The sequence below is a fragment of the Sceloporus occidentalis genome, unplaced genomic scaffold (genome assembly GCF_023333645.1).
Source record: "Sceloporus occidentalis isolate IW3139 unplaced genomic scaffold, rSceOcc1.0.p SCAF_2, whole genome shotgun sequence".
NCBI lineage: Eukaryota > Metazoa > Chordata > Lepidosauria > Squamata > Phrynosomatidae > Sceloporus > Sceloporus occidentalis.
The window spans coordinates 253,935,346-253,955,517 of record NW_028316982.1 but is presented as its reverse complement, the minus strand read 5'-3'; the positions used below and the strand labels follow the sequence as shown (position 1 = coordinate 253,955,517).

The following is a 20,172-nucleotide window of genomic DNA, read 5'->3' as shown; positions in this document are numbered from 1 at the left end:
CATTGAAAGCCCATTGTATTTATTTCCTAAACATCCATCATGATATAAACGTTTTCACTTGTTGGTGGAAAGACAGGGTGAGCCATCCTAGGAAGAGTATTTCAAAGTCTGGGTGCAGCCACAAGCAAGGGCCAGCCCCTTTCCTTCACTAACTGTGGCTGGGAAGGTGGTGGGAGTGGGCCTAACCTAAAGATCTTAGACCTCAGACAGGCTCATCTTGGCAGATACAGTCCTCCACATAGTATGGACCTAGCTGAGCCATTTCCCCAAATTTCTAATACAATCACAGTTGAGTCTGTGATTTTTGGGTTGACTTGTGGTAGGTATGAGCCTCTCCAAGTAGGATACTCTTCCTCATTTCTCAGGGTAGTTCCAGGCCAAGAAGCTGCATGGAGGGAGGTTGGATCAGTTCTTGCCAAAGAAACACAGCTGCCAATTCCTCTTGTTTGGAATGCCATTATGTTCCTTTAATGTTTGAAGGAATCAGTGCTGCTGATGGTTATCAGTGTCTGGCATAAATTGCCCTGTATCAGCATGGTTAGTAGCTAGGTGATCAGCCTGTTGTCATTGCATTTGATTCCTTATGGCAGCAGAATCCAGACACGAGGAAGTGGCAATCATGTCAAATACTCAAACAGGTACCTGCATTGCCGTTCCATTTGTCAGGGCAACATAATGTACCGCTTCACATTTGAATAATATTGTTGCTAAAATATTGCCATTAGGTCAAATAATGCAAGATTACATTGAAAATAGATATTTTCCAAGACTTGAATTTCTCAAGTATAAGAAGGAACATTAGAATCATAGAATCGTAAACTTGGAAAAGACCACAAGGGTCATCCAGTCCAACCCCCTGCCATGCAGGAACTCTCAATCAAAGCATCCCCGACAGATGGCCATCCAGCCTCTGCTTAAAGACCTTCAAAGAAGGAGACTCCACTATACCCCGAGGGAGTGAGTTCCACTGTCGAACTGCCCTTATGGTCAGGAAGTTCCTCCTAATGTTGAAGTGGAATCTCTTTTCCTGTAGCTTGCATCCATTGTTCCAGGTCCTGTTCTCTGGAGCAGCAGAAAATAAGCTTGCTCCCTCCAAAATATGACATGCCTTCAAATATTTAAACAGGGCTATCATATCACCTCTTAACCTTCTCTTCTCTTGGCTAAATATCCCCAGTTCCCTAAGCATCACACTGTTCACTCATGTTCAACTTGTGGTCTACTTGGACTCCTAGATCCCTTTCACATGTAGTCTCGTTCAACCAGGTGTCCCCCATCCTATATCTGTCAATTTTATTTTTCTGCCCTAAGTGCAGTACCTTACATTTCTCCGTGTGGAATTTAATTTTGTTAGCTTTGGCCCAGCTTTCTAATCTATTCAGGTCATTTTGAATTTTGATCCTGTCCCTGGCGTATTAGCTATTCCTCCTAATTTGGTGTCATCTGCAAATTTGATGAGTATGCTCCCAATTCTGTCATCCAAGACATTGATAAAGATGTTGAATAACACTGGCCCCAGGACAGAGCCCTGTGGGACCCCACTGGTCACTTGTCTCCAGGATGAAAAGGAGCCATTGTTGAGCACCCTTTGGGTTCGACCAGTCAACCAGTTACAAATCCACGTAACAGTTGCCTTGTCTAGCCCACATTTTACAAGCTTGTTTGCAAGAATGTCATGTGAAACTTTGTCAAAGGCCTTATTGAAATCAAGATATACTATATCCACAGCATTCCCTTCATCTGCCAAGCTGGTAATTTTATCAAAGAAAGAGATAAGATTTCTCTGACATGACTTGTTTCTCTGAAACCCATGTTGACTTTTTGTGATTATGGCATTGCTTTCTAGATGTTCACAGACTCTCTGTTTAATGATCTGCTCTAGAATCTTTCCTGGTATTGATGTCAGAGTAACTGGACGATAATTGTTGGGATCCTCTTTTTTTCCCTTTTTGAAGATGGGGACAACGTTGGCCCTCCTCCAGTCTGCTGGGATTTCCCCTGTTTTTTCCAGGAGTTTTCAAAGATTATTGCCAATGGCTCCAATATTACATTTGCCAGTTCTTTTAATACTCTTGGATGTAGTTCATCTGGTCCTGGAGACTTAAATTCATTTAGATTAACAAGGTAGTCCTCTACTTTCACTTTACTTATTCTGTACTGAAATTCCCCTATTCTGTCCTCTGCGCCATTATCCTCAGGTTGAGAACCCCTTTTCCTTTTATGAGAACACTGAGGCAAAGAAGATATTGATTAACTCTGCCTTTTCTCTCCCTGTTAGCATTTTGCCATCTTCTCCACATAGTGGCCCTACCATTTCCTTCTTCTTCCGTTTGCTGTGGACATATCCAAAAAAGCCCTTTTTATTGTTTTTAACCTCTCTAGCAAGCCCGAGTTCATTCTGCGCTTTAGCTTTTCTGACTTTACTCCTACACATGCCTGCTATTTCTTTGAATTCCTTTTTCGTGATTTCCCCTCTTTTCCATTTCTTATACATGCTCTGTTTAATACTTAGCTCAGCTGTAAGTTCCTTAGTCATCCATCCTGGTTTCTTGGGACACCTCCCATTTTTCTTTCTCACTGGCACTGTTTGAAATTGTGCCTTCAGTATCTCCCTTTTGAGAAACTCTGTTTTTTTCTTGCAAGCATCCACCAGTCTGTCAGTTACATCCTCCATTACATTATTTTTTGGAGTATCATTTTAAACCAGTGTTAATGAAAGGCAAATCATTTGAAGTTTTGAGTTGATCTCCCTTTTTATTGCTCTTGAAACTTTCCACAATTTATATGTGTGAATTTACACATATAAATTCAAAGTGTGGTGGAATCTCGTCCTTTGGAGGTTTTTAAACAGAGATTGGCTGGTCATCTGTTGGGAGTGCTTGATTGTGAGTTCCTGCATGGCAGGGATTGGCTGGGTGGCCCTTGCAGTCTGTTCCAACAAAATTAGTGAAAAGTTCTACTCTACTTACATAACAACATGTATTATAAACTGCCAGTTTCAGTTGGTGCAACATGGTGATGCTGCAAAGTTAAATAGCTTAGTCATAAATTCTATTATGCTTTTTTATGTGTGGGGAATATAAGAGGACCAGTTCTTAATTGAATTATACAAACAGTGAAAGCCTTATGTAAATGAAGCAAAGATTCCTGGGACCTGCCTACGCTTACTCTGTACTTTAAAAGTATTAATTTTGTATTAAATGAAGATATCACCCAGTTTTGCATGACTATGGCTGTGAATTTGTACATCTGTCTATAGGATGTGTAGAAAATTGCATCCTTTTCTGTGTCATGCTGGTTCTTTGTGGATGTGGGAGTGTTTGGAAAAACAATCATGTGGCCTTCAATTTGGCATTCTGAAGCAGAGTAGTTCTGGTCATTCTCTTAGCAGTTTCATGAATATGCCATTTGCCATTGTGCAATACTGGGTGACAATAAAGTCCAGATTTCTTGAGTCATGGGGAATTTGTCTGTAGAGATGGCATTTTTGGCTTTGTAACCTGTTGATTTCTGAGGCCTGAAACACACAGGCCAAGTAAAGTGTCTTCTGGCCACTTTGGGACCATGGCATTTACATGACGCTGGACCAAAAAGTACCTGGAATAATCCAATCTAGCTCAGAAAATGCATACCTTCGACCATGCATATAAATGTGCCAACACCAGAGCAGTTCTAAAAGAGTGATGTATCCTAACCCTAAAGCTGTATATCAACGCCCTAGTAGTGCAGGTGTGCATTTAAAAAGGATAGAACTGGCATACCCGAGTGGTCAGGGCAGCAATGCAAAAAAGTGAAAGTGTGACATCTCCAATGGATGTAATTACAACATACACAGACCAGACAGTCCAAGAGGGGGGATGGGGTAATGGGGGCATGTACAGTGGGGCATGATTGTGCATTGCCAGGGAGCCCTGATAGTGGTTAAATGCCAGTACTACAGCCACTCACAGTTGCAAGGTTGTGGGTTTGATACCAGCCAGGGGATCCAGGGTTGACACAGCCTGGCATCCTTCTGAGGTCGCTAAAATGAGTACCTGCCTTGTTGGGGGCAGTTAGCTAACATATTATAAACTGCATAGGGAGTGCTTAAACACACTGATAAGCGTTATAGAAATGTACACTTGCTATTGCTGTTGTTATTACTGGATATACTTCTCCTCCAATGTCCCGTCCTGGTGAAGGATCGCAGGTGACTGTGTGGGCAGTCAAAGGGGGCGGCCATCCAATGGGGTAGCATCTAGACAGCAGACAGTCACTGGCGGTGTGTTTGTGCACCAGTGTGCATGGGTGGTGGGAAGGTGATAAAAAGAAATTACCCAGCGGTATAGTTTGAGGCTGCACCGTGCAGTTGGGCCATGCGCATTGGGAGCAGGCGGTGAAGTCAGCAGGGTTTCAACCCGCTTTTGGCAAAAGCAGTTTCAAACCCCTTTTTTTTCTGCCTGTCTGCTTCACCCCTGACATTCAATCTATGATCTTGATTGTCCATACAGGACTTCTTTGTTTGAATAACTGGATTTGCAGTCCTATGTATGGTGGTGTAAAGCCCAGTAACTACCAGGAATTGGCTTTCAAACAAACATAAAGGTGATATATATTTTATAACTTTGCTTATGCCTTGGTTCTTTATTTCTGGTTTTCATTATAATATTAACAACAAGAAAACCAGGAAACTAAACTATTTGTCTTATGCTTTTAAGAGACGACAAAACTAGGTGTGTCTAATGATTTTGGCTTTCATTGATTATTAAATATGCTACAGTGAAGATGGAAAATATACAGTAGAAAATTGGCAAAACATTATCACTCTGTCCTATAGTGGGCCTTGTTAAAGTGTATGTCTGTTTCAAGAAATGTAGCATACTCAACTATGTGTGTATTGAAAGTGCTGTTCCCTGCACCTCTTATTTCAAATCCCTCCCAAATCCCTCTCTTTCCTCTTTTAAACAAAGATTTGTTTGTTCTTTGTCTGCCTGTGAGGTCTTTGCTGCTTGCCCCATGTTTGGGTGCAGAACCCCATATTTAAATGCTTCCCTGATACCATGAAAGCAAAGAACAGGGAAAATGGTAAATCCTGGTCCTAGGAGATAAAGGAAAATATTTATTTTATTTTATTTTATTTTGCCTTTCCACCCTCTTCTTAAATTCGGTGGTGTTTTTAGAAAGGAGCTAAATGTTTAAAGATCATTAGAAGCTTTTCTTGAGCCTCTGAAGTGGCATTTCAGGTACTGTACATAAAAACAAAAGTGCTTCATTTGAAGGTTGCACGGCTAAAGTGTTACTTGTGTGGCTTTTGCTGCGTTAGATCTCCCACTCCTTCTTTCAATTCGTCATGGACTCCCTACCCTACCCCACTGTTTTTGCTGGGCTGAATAAAAAATAGATTGTAGCACAAACAAATGTTTCTAAAGGCTGGCCATTCAGTAGCAACTTACTGCAGATCTATGAAAAATCTCTTTACGTTCCTTGTTCTTTGTTTGCATTTGAAAAATGGTAAATCTCAGACACATAATGATCACAGATATTTGTCAGACACACACACATTCAAGATGTATTTTGTTCTGAACTTTTAAAGGTTTTTGTTTTTCTTGCTTTAAGCTGTGGAGTCTTCTAATTGACTAGTTTTACAGATTGAGGTAGAACGCAGGCCAAGAATACGTATTCTTGTGCAACAAATCTGTGCTTTTAATTGTCTTTATATGAGACGTTCCTGGAGAAATTGTTCATGACTGTTAATGGTTGTACATCTCAGAACTGTCTGAACATATTTCCAAGGAACTGAAAGTGTTTGGTTATTTTTGCCACATGTCTATAAATAACCTGGGTTTGATCTGTAGCCCAGTAGAGCTGGCTGATGATTGTCTGTTTACAACCGAAGTGGAAACTGGCACAATTTCTGCATAAGCCTATATTTATCGTAAATGTATTTTGTTTCTCTGACCTAGGAGCAGCCTAGTTGGCTAAAGCGTATAATCAGAAGAGCAGACTTGCTACCCAAGTGCTTACTTAGTTTAAACTGACTTAAGAACCCTGGATGCTACCCAGATTGTGAAGTGAGCCTCCCTAGGGAGGAGCTGTCATCTCAGTGTCCTGTTTTCTCTCTCCCAGACATCACTGTTCTGAATTCAGTTTGTTCACCCATTTTGTTAGACCATTCTGTTCTGGTGAAAACATACTGAAAGATGGTTGTTCTCAGTAAGAGAAGAGCAAATCTGAACATATTTAGCAGATCAGAATGAAAGTTCTGATGGCCTCCTGCACATTCATGTGAGGAAGGCTGTGCATGCAGGGACTGTGTATTCTTAAAATAAAGTTTTATCTTTTTTACAGTATGCAAATTGGGGAGCTTGAGCTTACAGTGGACAAGCCAGTGTGGTGGCTCCTGAGTTCCAGGAGTGCCTAAAGAAAACAAAGAATTTGATAGATTTAGCCATGCCTGCTGGCAATCAAATTGCAGGAGCAAGAAATTGACTTCTTCTTTAGAACTTGTTTTCTGATGAATTCTATTTTATTGTAATTACACAACCCCAGCTTGTATTTTTTATCACACGATCCATAACAGCAAAGGTTCCTCCTTGTGAGTTTGTGCCATGACATATAGTGACCGAATAGATCATGCTCCAGTGGCATCTTCTATGGAACATAATCCCTTTAGTTTTGTTTTAAAGCACTCACCACATTTATTTATTTATATGCCCTTTAATAAATTTCAAAGCAGTTTACAAATCAAAGGAAATGTGCAAAGCAATCAAAATAATATTATTATTTAACAATCAATGAAATTATTCCAAGAGAAAAATCATACACACCATTAAACAGAAGATACCAAATAACCCCTGTGCTAGTATCAAAAGGGGCCAAAGATCTGAATGAAGAGGTGTGTCTTAAGTATGAAATTTAGTAACTGATGATGTCTAATGTGCTTTCAAAGGCAGGGAGCTGTATAAAACTCTGCCAACCAAGAAGGCTGTAGCATCTTAAAATGATGGCTTTGTGAGGTGGTTAATGTTGGTGCATGTTGTACCAGCATTCACTTGTCTAAAATGTTGATGATAATCCAGAGCTCAAGCAGCTCACAAGATCACTTAGAAAACTATCAACACAAACAGATGAAGCAGAAAGCATCATATCTAAATTAATAGCTTGATTCTTGAAGCCCTCATGTTCAAATACTACCTGTTAAGCATTAAAACACTACATCAATTAGCTCAGAGTCTTACTTTGTTCCCAAATGTCTTTATCTTGTTAAAGGCAAACAATTGAGCTGTTTTCAGTCTTTTCTTCCCTTCCAATGTGATTATGACTATTTATTCTATGATATTTAATGCCAAGGTGTATTCATTTATCATATGTTATCTTGAGTATTGCTTATAAAAAGGCAGATTATGCATTCCATATGAATAGAAGAAAACAGCATTGATGTTTAAAATAATAATAATAATAATAATAATAATAATAATATTTATTTATATACCGCTATTCCATAGATCACAGCGGTGTACAACAGTTGATAAAATAGTTAAAAACATCATAAACCCCAACACCCCCCCCCCCACAATATTACAATACAAAAACATAATAAGAGATAACAACAGCAACACCCCATACAAATGGCTGAGAAGATAGAGTACATCAACATCACCAAGGGGAAAGAGTGACAACAAGGCTCATGGGGGAAAAGCCTGGCAGAATAAGTGGGTCATAAAAGCCATAGACTGAGGTTGTTTCACTAAACAATTTGACTTTTCTTTTAAAAAAATCCAAATTCTGCACTCTGAATAAACTGCAAGGGAACTTACACATTTCTCTAAACCTAATAATGGATACAGGTCTGGCAGCAATTATTCTCAGTAGCTTTGGAATTTAGAAAATGTTGGAAAGGACTACAGAGGTAGAAAGTATAAACTGAGAGACAGGTGGATCTGCATGCTCCTCTATTAAAGCCCACTATTGGATGTTTCTTGGGCATTTTCTGAGCAGGCCTGATGACAGTCAAGCATAAATGAGTAACAATAATAATAATAATAATAATAATAGTAATTTATTTATAGCCTACCTTTTCATGGGGAATCAAGGCGGGTTACAACATCTAAAAAAAGTGTAATACACATCAAATCTAGTTAAAATTAATCCCCCTCCCAACCGCCAATCCCTGATTATAAAACTAAACTAAATTATTTACAATATGAAAACGTTGTGATGATAAGATCAACAAAATTGGGGGAAAATATAACAAGGATTCTATAAGAGGAGGGAATAAGCTGCATCGTGCTCGGGGAGGGGAGGCTAGTTTGGAAAGGCCTGCCAGAACAGATCCACCTTAACGACCTTTTAAAAGGCCACCAAGGGTGGTAATGTGGCGGATCTCGTCCGGCAAGTTGTTCCATAGCCTTGGAGCAGCAGTGGAGAAGACCCTCTGGGAAACAGTGGACAGTGGATTTTTTAGACTGAAGTAAATTCTTCCCAGAGGATCATAAGGGGTGAGGCGGACAATATGGGAGAAGGCGCTCCCATAAGTAGTCAGGACCCAAGCCATGTAGGGCTTTAAAGGTAATAACCAACATCTTGTATCGTGCCCAGAAACTAATAGGCAACCAGTGGAAGGATTTCAGGACGGGTGTTATATGATCAGTTCTTGAGTAGCAAGCTTAAGATATACCCCACCTCTGTTGTAACTTCTGTTGCAGCTAAATATGCCACTGTTCTTTATTAATTTAAACTCTTATCTGCTACTTCTGCTTCCTAAAAAGTCTGCATATTTGGATGCACAAAGTGGATCATAGATGAAAATGACATCATTACACATCTGTTGGTTTCTTTTACCTGATGATGTATTCCTTTTGGACATATACCTTTAAATCCAGCTTTTTGAACAGTGTCTTAAATTGTTTTAAAATGCTTGTCCTATTGTGTGCCTCCACAGCTATGAGCCAGAGAATCAGCCAAAGCACTCCAGTGAAACCACCTCCGCTAGCTCCCCAAAGTCCACCTGGTGGTGTTCTGGGAGGTGGCAACTCCAATCAACAGCAGCAGATGAGATTGCAGCAGCTGCAGATGGAAAAAGAAAGGTTACGACTGAAGCATCAAGAACTGCTTCGGCAGGTGAGGCCTCAGGTTAGAATGCACTTCCATTATAATACAGTCTGTTTTGTGTGCATGTGTGGCATAATGTTTGCCAGCTTATAGTGATGGTAGCAAGCATTGACAAATTGGGTGAGGAATTGATACTTTCATCATGCATGGAGAGTAAATATTCAGGCTTATGTGTTCTAAAGAATATTTCCTCCTTGGATGAATTTCCCATGCAAGCAGCCTAGCTGCAAGCAAACAGAACTGCCATAGCTATGCACACATCTCAGGGTCTGTGACTTTTTCAGAACACTTCTGCGTGAGTGTATGTGCTTTTCCTGTAACTTCTGGTATAAGGGCTGTTTCCTTGCACTGGTGCTTTTTTTCATCTCTTAAACCTCTGCTATGGGCACAACAACCTGCTGGGATGCCTTGCAAAATTATTAATCCTTTGCATGGACATATCTGTTCCTGCTGAATTTCCCTGCTTCATGATGAAAGAAACATGGAAAATGGATCATGCCTTGCTGTGTTTTTGCCTCTGATTCTTTTGCAATTTTGCATACTTCTGACACAGCTTGTTGATAAAAACAAAACTATTCTCTTTTTGGCTAATATTTTGTTCCCAACAGTGACCAACAACGTACTTTTGAAAGCTCACCTGCAAGGGAAGATATTAGCCTTGTTCCCTCTAGTACATTTGGTATTTAGAGGTGTTATTGCTTTTGTAAGTGGAGCAAATAGTGGAAACACTATTTAGTTTCCTGGTTCATAACCATTGATAGACCTGCCATCTGAACTTGTCTAAAAGTTTTTTTAAAAAATCCATCATAGCCAGTATCTATCTCCACATCGTGTGGTAGAGGGTTCTAAAAGCTAGTTCTATATATTTCAGTTTTGGAGAGCCCAGATCTATTCAGAACTCCTGTTTGTAAATTGCAGGATTATAGTCATTTGGGCATCTTAGATATAAACTTAATGATGATGGTTTAAGAATAATTGGGGGGCGGGGTTATAGCAGATGTGAAAATAATCACCAAATCATTTTGTTAATCCTTGATGGTGGATACGAACTGTAGCAAAGTGCATGCCAGTGGACTATTTAAACATCCCATTATGAACAGTTTCTCTGTATCATTCACATGGCAGAAAATGGAGGTGTGGAGAATCATATAGGTTAGGTAATGCTATTATTATTCAGCTGAATTCTTAAGGGCCTAGCTCCCTTAAACGTGCAGTGCACCCGCACCATATGTGGGCACACCATATGTGGCTTTCAGCTTATACTGAAGCTGCACTGTTATCAAAAGAATGGTGCATGTGCCCGTGGCGTGCACACTGTGCCACGCTGCACGCACGAGCCCTATTGTTTTCAATGATGCTCAGGTCTGAAACGCATCCCCTGCATAAGGGAAGGACCCACTATAAATGGATTAACTGAGTGTCTTGCCTCTGGTTTTAGTTACTATCTAAAATGTTAATAAATGTTTCTTCATGGTTCAAATATAGGTTGATTTGGTACTTTTTTTTTCTCTTTTGAGTTTGTTTTTTGCTTTCCTTTCATTTTTGGTAAATAGAGGTTTGGCCCTGAAGAGACAATGAAGCTTACTTTCTGGAACTTTCGCTTTTAATCCTTGCTTCCTATCCTAGATCTTTTGCTAATTATTGATTAGCTTCTTGTTTCAAGTCTCTGACATCACTTTTGCAAAGTTTATGGGCATCACAGACATCTGACTTCTTTGAGAGAATTCTATTGAACTTTCCCTCCTTTTCTCTTTGGGTGATGGGCTGCGCATTATACAATATTTTCATGCTTTTGGAAATCTCAGGCTTTTGCCATCGTCATCTCTTGCTTTTTCTGCACTTATTCTGGAGTCTAACTCTTCTTTATATACTCACGGAATATTAGTAGGGATAACTGCTTTGTTTAACTGGATCATTGCAGGATGTCTCTTGCCTTCTTTTAAAAAAAACAGTTATGAAACATTATCTTGGGACAAGTTTAACAGCTTTTTTCAGTTGAAATGGCTGGGCTTTTCCTGTAACTGCTTCGCTATTAATCCTCAAACAAATTCATATGCCACCATGCAAGCATGCTTTTAGATAAGGCTTCTAATTTTGAATTTCTTCTTCAGTAACTTCTTGAGAAGTTTACTAACTGCAGACCAGGCAGTGTCTGCTACCTTGATGTCCCCTTCTTTTTGTTCCCTGTATGTTAAACCAACATGTGTTCATGTGCTCTGTAAGCACCCCTAAGCGTCTTGTTCCATTATACAGCAGCTTTTGTCAGCTCTTAACTCCCTTATCCTTTGTCATCTTTGGCTGTCATGGGAGCTTGCCTCTTCAGAATGCTAAGATGTGTTTGTCAAATCAGCCTTCCCATCACAACCATGAGGAGCAAAAAAGTAATGTTTCTCCATCTTATTTCTTTTACTCTTAGGCATTGCGGAATATCAATCCAAGCACAGCCAATTCTCCAAAACGTCAGGTAGGCTCCTAACAAATGTTTCAGAAAACTAAGAAACATTTTTTTTAAACTTAGAGCAATTGCTCAAGATGCTTGGGCTACATGAAGCTGCTTTGCTTTTTTTAACCCCAGCTTGCAAATAAACCCAGTGTGCTTGAAAAGGAGTTCTGTGTATCTCAAAAATTGTTACTAGTACTGTATTTTGAAGAATAGGTAGTTTAATAAAAGACAAGTGGTCATGCATATTTCTCCCACAAATGCAATGCATTGATTTCCAAATAGTATTTGGAGATTTTTAAACAGCCTGCATGGCCATCTGTCGGGAGCACTTTGATTGTGTATTCCTGCATGGTAGGGGGTTGGACTAGATGGCCCTTGAAGTCTCTTTCAGTGATTCTCTGTCTTTTTTGTTGGGCATAGTAATGATGAGGAAGATATATAGTTGTCAAGGTCTCTGTCTGGCATGCGAGCACTTTCCAATCCTTCTACCTTGCCCCAAAAGACAGATCCCCAAGTTGCCTCAGCACTTTTCCTGTGTGACTGAAACCTGACATTCTCTCAGTAAGTCTTACAAACCATCCCTCTAGTAGCATTAGAATCCACTGTTGACATGTATAGCCATCCTTAGAACTTGATGTCAAGATGTTTTGACAGTGTAATATTAACTATCATTTTTCTTATTTTCAAAATTTCAATACAAGTGTGTCCCATCTAGTTAACTGTCTGATATTCCACATAAACATTCAATGTGATGGCCTTGGTGGCGCAGTGGTTAAATGCCTGTACTGCAACCATTCACTCAAAACCACAAGGTTGCGAGTTCAAGACCAGCAAAAGGACCCAAGCTCGACTCAGGCTTGCATCCTTCTGAGGTCGCTAAAATGAGTACCCAGACTGTTGGGGGCAAATTAGCTTACTTGCTAATTAGCTTACTTGCTGTTCACCGCTATGATCTTTGGAATAGCAGTATATAAATAAAACAAATTATTATTATTAATGTTTAGGCAAAAAATCTTTTAAGTTGTATATCATCAGTTTGTTACAGTCCAGAATGCTTTTCCTTGGCCATAGTTGAGATGGTTTTACTTGCATTGTCTGGTCACAATATAAAAAGTTTAAAAAGCTATGGGGGGTGGAGGTGGAGTGTATTATTAGTGTATCAGCTGTTTTGCTTTTACTAGATTCCACTACTTGTCTTAGCTTTCATTAGTGCATATGTCTTGGCAGAAAGCTCTGTCTTCACTCAGTGACGTTTTAGTGTGCTGTGCAGCAAATGTAGAGGAGAACTCAATAGTTCGAGCTGCATCCTACAGTTGGCTAACTTAAATATTATATTCATCCACTCCATGCCATTTTAATAATCTAATGTTAATAAAATGAGAAACTTTTTATTAACACACACACACCTGCATGTTAAGACCCAAACACTTTTACAGAGATGCTGCCTCTTATCTGCCTTTTTATCAGAAACCTTTGGTATTTTTTCATTCATTTGCTTCGTCTTCAAAACCTATAGGATTTGCCCCAAATTTAGAATGTTTAATCTTAGTTCTTGTACCCAATAATACTTGGAATCTTCCCCACCTCTCACATTGGGGAAAAGTGTGGTCTGTTATTTAGTAGAGTTTTCCATCTTCTCCATCCTTCACTGTGAATCATGAAATAAACCACCTTCCACAACCACTTCTCATAGTTTGCTGATTTTATTAAGGAAATTATCTTTATAAGTCTAATGCATTACCTTTAGAACTAGTTGGAGTGCTTGTATTTCCATCAGCATTACTTCTCTTTGCAAGTCCAGCTCTCACTAGTGCTGATCTCAATTCCTGAATTTTAGCATGATTCCTATTAGTTTATTGCTTTGTGTTTGAAAATATTAAAATCAAACTATTTTCATAATCATTGAGTCTTGCCATTGCCCTTTCCCTCCCCTTTGGCAACCTAAAGTTCAACTTCATCTCTTGCTAGAATTCACATATGACATTCAAACAAAATAGATTTTAGAAAGGAACTTTGAAGCCATCTAGAGTATCTTCTTGCACTGACATAAGAGCCACTATGCTAGTCTGCTGTAAGCATACTGTAGGAATTAACCATCTGGGCAAAATCAAAACAGTTTTCTCAGTAAGAAAGTTAGCAAGCTTGAAGAGAAACAAAATGGCACCACAATTATGTCAGTTTCACCTGGGGAAAACTGTTTCAAAGCTCTGTATGTTGATAATTATATTCTTAATGGAAAGAAAAGTTCAGAAAGTTCTTTCATATACAGAAACTTGCAACATTTTTTACATTTGTGGTAATTGGCAATGCTGCAAAAAGCGGGTTGTTAGTGAACCAAATGGGTTATAAAGATCTATATTTGCCTGACCCTAAAACTCAGTTCCAGTTTGTTTTGGTGTTTATGGTTTAAATTGGCTGAGGTCATTTTTAATGATTTCTGGGGTTCAATAATATATTCAGCTGACCTTTGGTTTAAAAAATATAGTACATGGTGTACAGTCCTTATGCTCTTCATCATCTTCTGAACTAATCCAGCTCTAAAATTTCAGATTCTCAAAATATGGTACCATATGTTATTTGATTTGATATTTGATATTCCTGACAGTAAGGGCTGTTCGACAGTGGAATGCACTTCCTCGGAAGTTGATGGAGTCTCCTTCCTTGGAGGTCTTTAAACAGAGGCTGGATGGCCATCTGTCAGGGATGCTTTGATTTGGATTTCCTGCATGGCAGGGGGTTGGACTGGATGGCCCTAGTGGTCTCTTCCAACTCTACGATTCTATGATTCTATGATTTCTTTTAAATTCATTTTGCCCTGGATATAATTTGCAAACTCATTCTTCCTCAGTTTTCTATTCTTTTAGCTGCTAGGTGAGTACCGAAAATTAACAGTGAACTCTAAACTTCTATCATTCTTCCTTCAGGCTTTTTTCCTTTCCTTTTTTTTTTTAAGATACTTTAGTGTTGATGTAAGCTGCTTTGGGAGACAACAGTTGTCTCAAAGGCAGAATAAAAATCACAGCAAAAATATCATCCTTGGAAAGACAGAAACAGAACCCTGCAGTGTGTTTTATCCAAGTTACCACAATACACTTGTGGACATGGTACAATTCAGTTTTAAAGGTTGGGTCTGGTATCTGCTTTTGGGTTTCCGTAAAATGAGGAATTCACAGTATATAAGCACTTCATTCATTATTTAGCTGTGCTGATTGCCATATTATCATCTTTGTGGTAAAATTGCTGCTACAAAGATGTTCTTCTCAGTCATGTCAAAGTCTGGTTCTCAAGTGACATTGATAATATTTTGCGATTGTATGGATATCATTCTGAATTGGTAGGGAGAAACACACTGGACTATCTAACTTATCTAACTATAGGAACAAGCTACAGGGAAATGGCTTTATATTTATGAATTAGATTTAGTGGTGAGGACAAAGAGCTCACCTAAGTTATCCTCCTTTCTGATGTTCTGTTTATTGGATGTGATCTATGGCTCAGAAAACAGCCATTAGATTTTCACAAATAACTGCCCCCATTTGAACTGGTTAAACTTGTATTTTGTCTTTCCCAGCCCACTGTTACCAAAGGTTGATCCAAAACCTTCACCTCCTATTCTCATTGCTGCTACTATTTTCTTCTTAACTGGATCATTGTTTCAGGGCTGAATCTATATTTGCCCTGGCATGACACTACAGGTTCTGGCCAATTGAAAATTAAAGATCTTTGAAGGGATTCTGAGGGAAATTGCAAAGTTAATCCACAGACTGCAAATTAAGATGAGGAAAGGAAAAGACATATGTTTGGCATAAAAAAAGTTTAAAGGAAAGATGAAAATAGCAGATGTAAACAACTGGCTCCACAGATGGTACAGCCAGGAACAATTGGGATTTTTAGATCATGGTCTGTTGTTCCATGAGGGGGGACTTCTGGCAAGTTGCAATACTTGAAGAGGTGGCTGGTTGCATCTCACACCAGTTGGCAGAAATGTTTTTGCCAACAGTCTCAAGAATTTGATCAAGAGGGCTTTAAACGTTATGTTGGGGAGGGAGACAGTATTCTGGAAGGCAAAAGGGCTGGAGAAAATAGCTAAACTGTCACAGAGGGAACAAGGCAAATAGTGCAAGGAACCCAACACTGGGAGGCAAAAAAAGCTTGCTCAGGCAGCAAGTGGGGGAGTATGGTCTTAGATGTCTCCACACTAATGCACAAAGTATGGGAAATAAGCAAGATGAACTTGAACTCCTAGTACAACAAAGCAAATACGATATGATATGCATCACTGAAACCTGGTGGGATGAGACTCATAATTGGAATGTAGGAATAGAAGGGTATAACCTTTTTAAGAGAAATAGGCCAAATAGGAAAGGAGGAGGAATAGCACTATATCTCAGAGATACTTACACCAGTGAAGTGATCCAGGAAATCAATACTGGAAGCCAGTGGAAAGCATCTGGATAAAAATTAAAGGCGAGGGAAACAACATGGATGTTATGGTGGGAGTCTACTACAGACCCTCAAGTCAGATGGAGGAACTGGATGGTGCCTTTCTAGAATAGATGACTACACACTAAGAAAGGAGAGATTTATTAGTGATGGGTGACTTCAACTATCCTGATATTTGCTGGAAGTCAAACTCAACCAAATCCTCAAGGTCTAGCAAATTCCTCACTTGCCTCAAAGACAATTTCATTGTCCAAAAAGTGGAAGAGGCAACAAGGGGGTCAGCTAGTCTAGATCTGACCCTAACCAACAAGGATGACTTGGTTAATGGGGTGCGAGTGGTGGGATCCTTAGGTGGAAGTGACCATGTTCTCCTGGAGTTTGTTATACAGTGGAAAGGAGAAGCCAGTAGACTTTAGGAGAGCTTTTTTGGATATGTCCGCAGCAAAAGGAAGAAAAAGGAAATGGTAGGGCCACTGCATGGAGAAGATGACAAAATGCTAACAGGGGACAGAGAAAAGGCAGAATTACTCAACACTTTCTTTGCCTCAGTGTTCTCAGAAAAGGAAATAATCTTTGAGAACTCCAGGAGAACAGGAGAAGTCCCAGCAGACTGGAGGAGGGCAAACATTGTCCCCATCTTCAAAAAGGGGGGAAAAAGAGGATCCCAACAATTATTGTCCACTTAGTCTGACATCAATACAGTGGGCCCTCTCCTTACGGAGGGGATCCGTTCAGGATCCCCCCGCGTAAGGGAAAATCCACCTATTCTTGAGCGCCATAGGATATAATGTCACTTGTTCATGTGGCGGAGCCGCGCACACGCGCCATGGGCACACACACCATTGTTTCCCTCCCCAAGTGGCTTCTGCATAAGCTGGAAGCTGCATAAAATGCGTCCGCGCAAGGTGCAGGCACACTGTATCAGGAAAGATTCTAGAACAGATCATTAAACAGAGTCTGTGGCATCTAGAAGGCAATTCCGTAATCATAAAAAGTCAACATGGGTTTCGGAGAAACAAGTCATGCCAGACAAATCTTATCTCTTTCTTTGATAAAATTACCAGCTTGGTAGATGAAGGGAATACTGTGGATATAGTATATCTTGATTTCAATAAGGCCTTTCACAAGGTTTCCCATGACATTTTTTCAAACAAGCTTGTAAAATGTGGGCTAGACAAGGTAACTGTTACATGGATTTGTAATTGGTTGACTGGCCGAACCCAAAGGGTGCTCAACAATGGCTCCTTTTCATCCTGAAGAGAAGTGACCAGTGAGGTCCCACAGGGCTCTGTTCTGGGCCCAGTGCTATTCAACATCTTTATCAATGACCTGGATGACAGAATTGGGAGCATACTTATCAAATTTGCAGATGACACCAAATTAGGAGGAATAGCTAATACTCCAGAGGACAGGATCAAAATTCAAAATAACCTGAATAGACGAGAAAGCTGGGCCAAAGCTAACAAAATGAATTTCAACACGGAAAAATGTAAGGTACTGCACTTAGGGCGGAGAAATGAAATGCATAGATATAGGATGGGGGACACCTCGCTGAATGTGAAACGGATCTAGGAGTCCAAGGAGACCAAAAGTTGAACATGAGTCAACAGTGTGATGCGGCAGCTAAAAAGGCCAATGCAATTTTAGGCTGCATCAATAAAAGTAGAGTGTCTAGATCAAGAGAAGTAATAGTGGCAATGTATTCTGCTTTGGTCAGGCCCCACCTAGAATATTGTGTCCAGTTCTGGGCACCACAATTTAAAAAGCACATTGAGAAACTGGAGTGTGTCCAAAGGAGGGCGACTAAAATGGTGAGGGGTCTGGAAACCATGTCCTATGAGGAACAACTTAGGGAGCTGGGGATATTTAGCCAGGAGAAGAGAAGGTTAAGAGGTGATATGATAGCCCTGTTTAAATATTTGAAGGGATGTCATATTGAGGGAGCAAGCTTATTTTCTGGTGCTCCAGACAACAGGACCCGGAACTATGGATGCAAGCTACAGGAAAAGAGATTCCACCTCAACATTAGGAGGAACTTCCTGACAGTAAGGGCTATTCGACAGTGGAACACACTCCCTCGGAGAGTGGTTCAATCTCCTTCCCTGGAGGTCTTTAAACAGAGGCTGGATGACTATCTGTCGAGGATGCTTTGAGTGAGAGTTCCTGCATGGCAGGGTGTTGGACTGGATGGCCCTTGTGGTCTCTTCCAACTCTGCGATTCTATGATTCTATGATTTAAACATTAGAATGACTTTTTTACTGTGAGAGTTGTCCGACTGTGGAATAGACTGCCTCAGAGGGTGGTGGACTCTCCATTTGTAGAGATCTTTAAGCAGAGGTTGGATGGGCATCTTTCAGGGCTGCTTTAGTTATATGTTCCTGCATGGCAGAACTTTGGATGCAGTGCTTCTCAATTATTTTCTGTCATGCCCCCCCCCCCCAGGAAGAAGAAAACATTTCGCGCCCCCTGCGCGACTGTAAATAGTATCATTTGTCTATAAAATTGTTATAAGTACACCTCTGCATAACACTGTATCCTGAGCCTCGCGCCCCCCTTTACGGAGCCTCGCGTCCCCCCTGGGGGGCCCACCCCACTATTTGAGAAGTACTCAGAGTGCCCTTGTCTTTTCCAGCTCCAAGATTTTATGATTCTAAGAGTTTAGCTGTTTTTTTTGGATAGAATATATAACATTATCAGAAAGAAAGACAATAATAGTTCCTGTTCCATTCAACTGCAGATATAGGACAGTTTGAAGCAAATAAATGAGAACATGTAGTTGTGATGGGATTAAACAAAATTAAAAACTAAGGGCTGTAAAATTGCCTTTTCTTGAAGCTTGTAAAGAATAAACAGACTGAACAAGCATACATTTAGTGGTGCCGAGGTAAGTCAGATATCATGCCAAAGGGCAAGAAGATGATATTGTGCTGGTTGTATAAAATGTTGGATTAGCTCTCTTTGCATTTCTGTAAGAGCATGTTAGGATGGTGTCTATCCTTGTTGTGTGTTATAAAATCAGTGATTCACTTCCCCTCCCACATTAATGCATGCTATTAATATGCAGAAATAAAATGCTTTCCTTTTTTGCACTGTGACTCAAGCAGATAGAAATAAGCAAGTGTCAACCTTGAATATATTTACACCTATATAACTCAATGGGCCAACACAGCTAAGGAAATGGTATAGATTTGACACCCTTTCATTCCTGTTGGAATGAAAGATGCACTGGACTGCTGCTCACAGTCAAAATTTTAAATGGGATTCTACATATGGTTTTATAGTTTGTGAAGGCGATCATAGATGTTAAGTGATACATAGGCTAAGACCATACCTGTTACAGTCTGAAAGGACTGCCTTTCTCCACATTAGTGTTGGCTAATGATCACAAGAGTTTTTAAAACTCTTTTAGTACCTTGAGTTGCTTGCCATTATAGCTCCAGGTCAACTCCAACCCAAGCACCTTTTTTTATAGAGAACATTTTGGTTGTGTTTGTGGTGTGCTGTGAATTGCATTGTGCAGAAAATTCTGAGGCTATACAGTATTTAGTTGCACAGCAACTTCTGCATATGTTTTTTGGACCTCTTTAGATGTATGGTAACATTTTAAAGTGTTCTTTCCTCTAGAAAACATGGTGGATACATAAAATTAGCACATTAAAAGATGTTTAAGTATGGGTAGTTAGTGTTATCTGCATGACAGAATTGCATTTATCAAATTGAAAAGGTTGGGTGGACGGCAATTTAAGTTCCAGTTATAATTGTCTCATGCCCCCCTAAAAATGCATTCCACCCAGTTTTATGACAAGCACACTGAATTAGCATAATAGATTTTGATCTCAATACAGTATTATTTAATTTGTCAAAGCCAAGGCATTTGTGCTAATCTCAGTCTTGCTTTGTGAATGATCACCGTGTTCTGATCAAGTAAGTCCAAGGTGCCACAAGACTATTTTACGAGATAAAATAATTATTTTTCTTTTAAAAGTGAAATAATTATTTGTCCACTAAATAAATGAATGTAGATAATTTTAAACTTTTGGCATTTAGAATCTTCCAGATAGCAGAGAGTTTCGACAGTAGTTGAACCCTCACTTATTAACATGCCTGTGGTAGCATGTATCCCTTAGTTCTGCTTCATCCACCACATAGTAGGACATCTCCTAGCTGAAACATTGGAATTTTTAAAATCTTTGTT

The 20,172-nt window shown here is 39.7% G+C and overlaps 1 protein-coding gene across 6 annotated transcripts in view; it reads left to right on the top strand.

The window, feature by feature from the left end:
- The window catches only part of YAP1 (Yes1 associated transcriptional regulator), a 115,584-nt gene that overhangs the window by 80,549 nt on the left and 14,863 nt on the right, over positions 1–20,172 (top strand). For 2 of the 6 annotated variants that reach the window (XM_089512764.1, XM_089512760.1), the window contains 2 exons: positions 8,921–9,099; positions 11,507–11,554. In XM_089512764.1, the coding sequence (XP_089368890.1) occupies positions 8,921–9,099; positions 11,507–11,554 (227 nt within the window). Of the gene's footprint in view, positions 1–8,920; positions 9,112–11,506; positions 11,555–20,172 lie in introns of all 6 variants that reach the window. The other 4 variants (XM_089512763.1, XM_089512759.1, XM_089512765.1 and 1 more) reach the window with 2 other exon arrangements.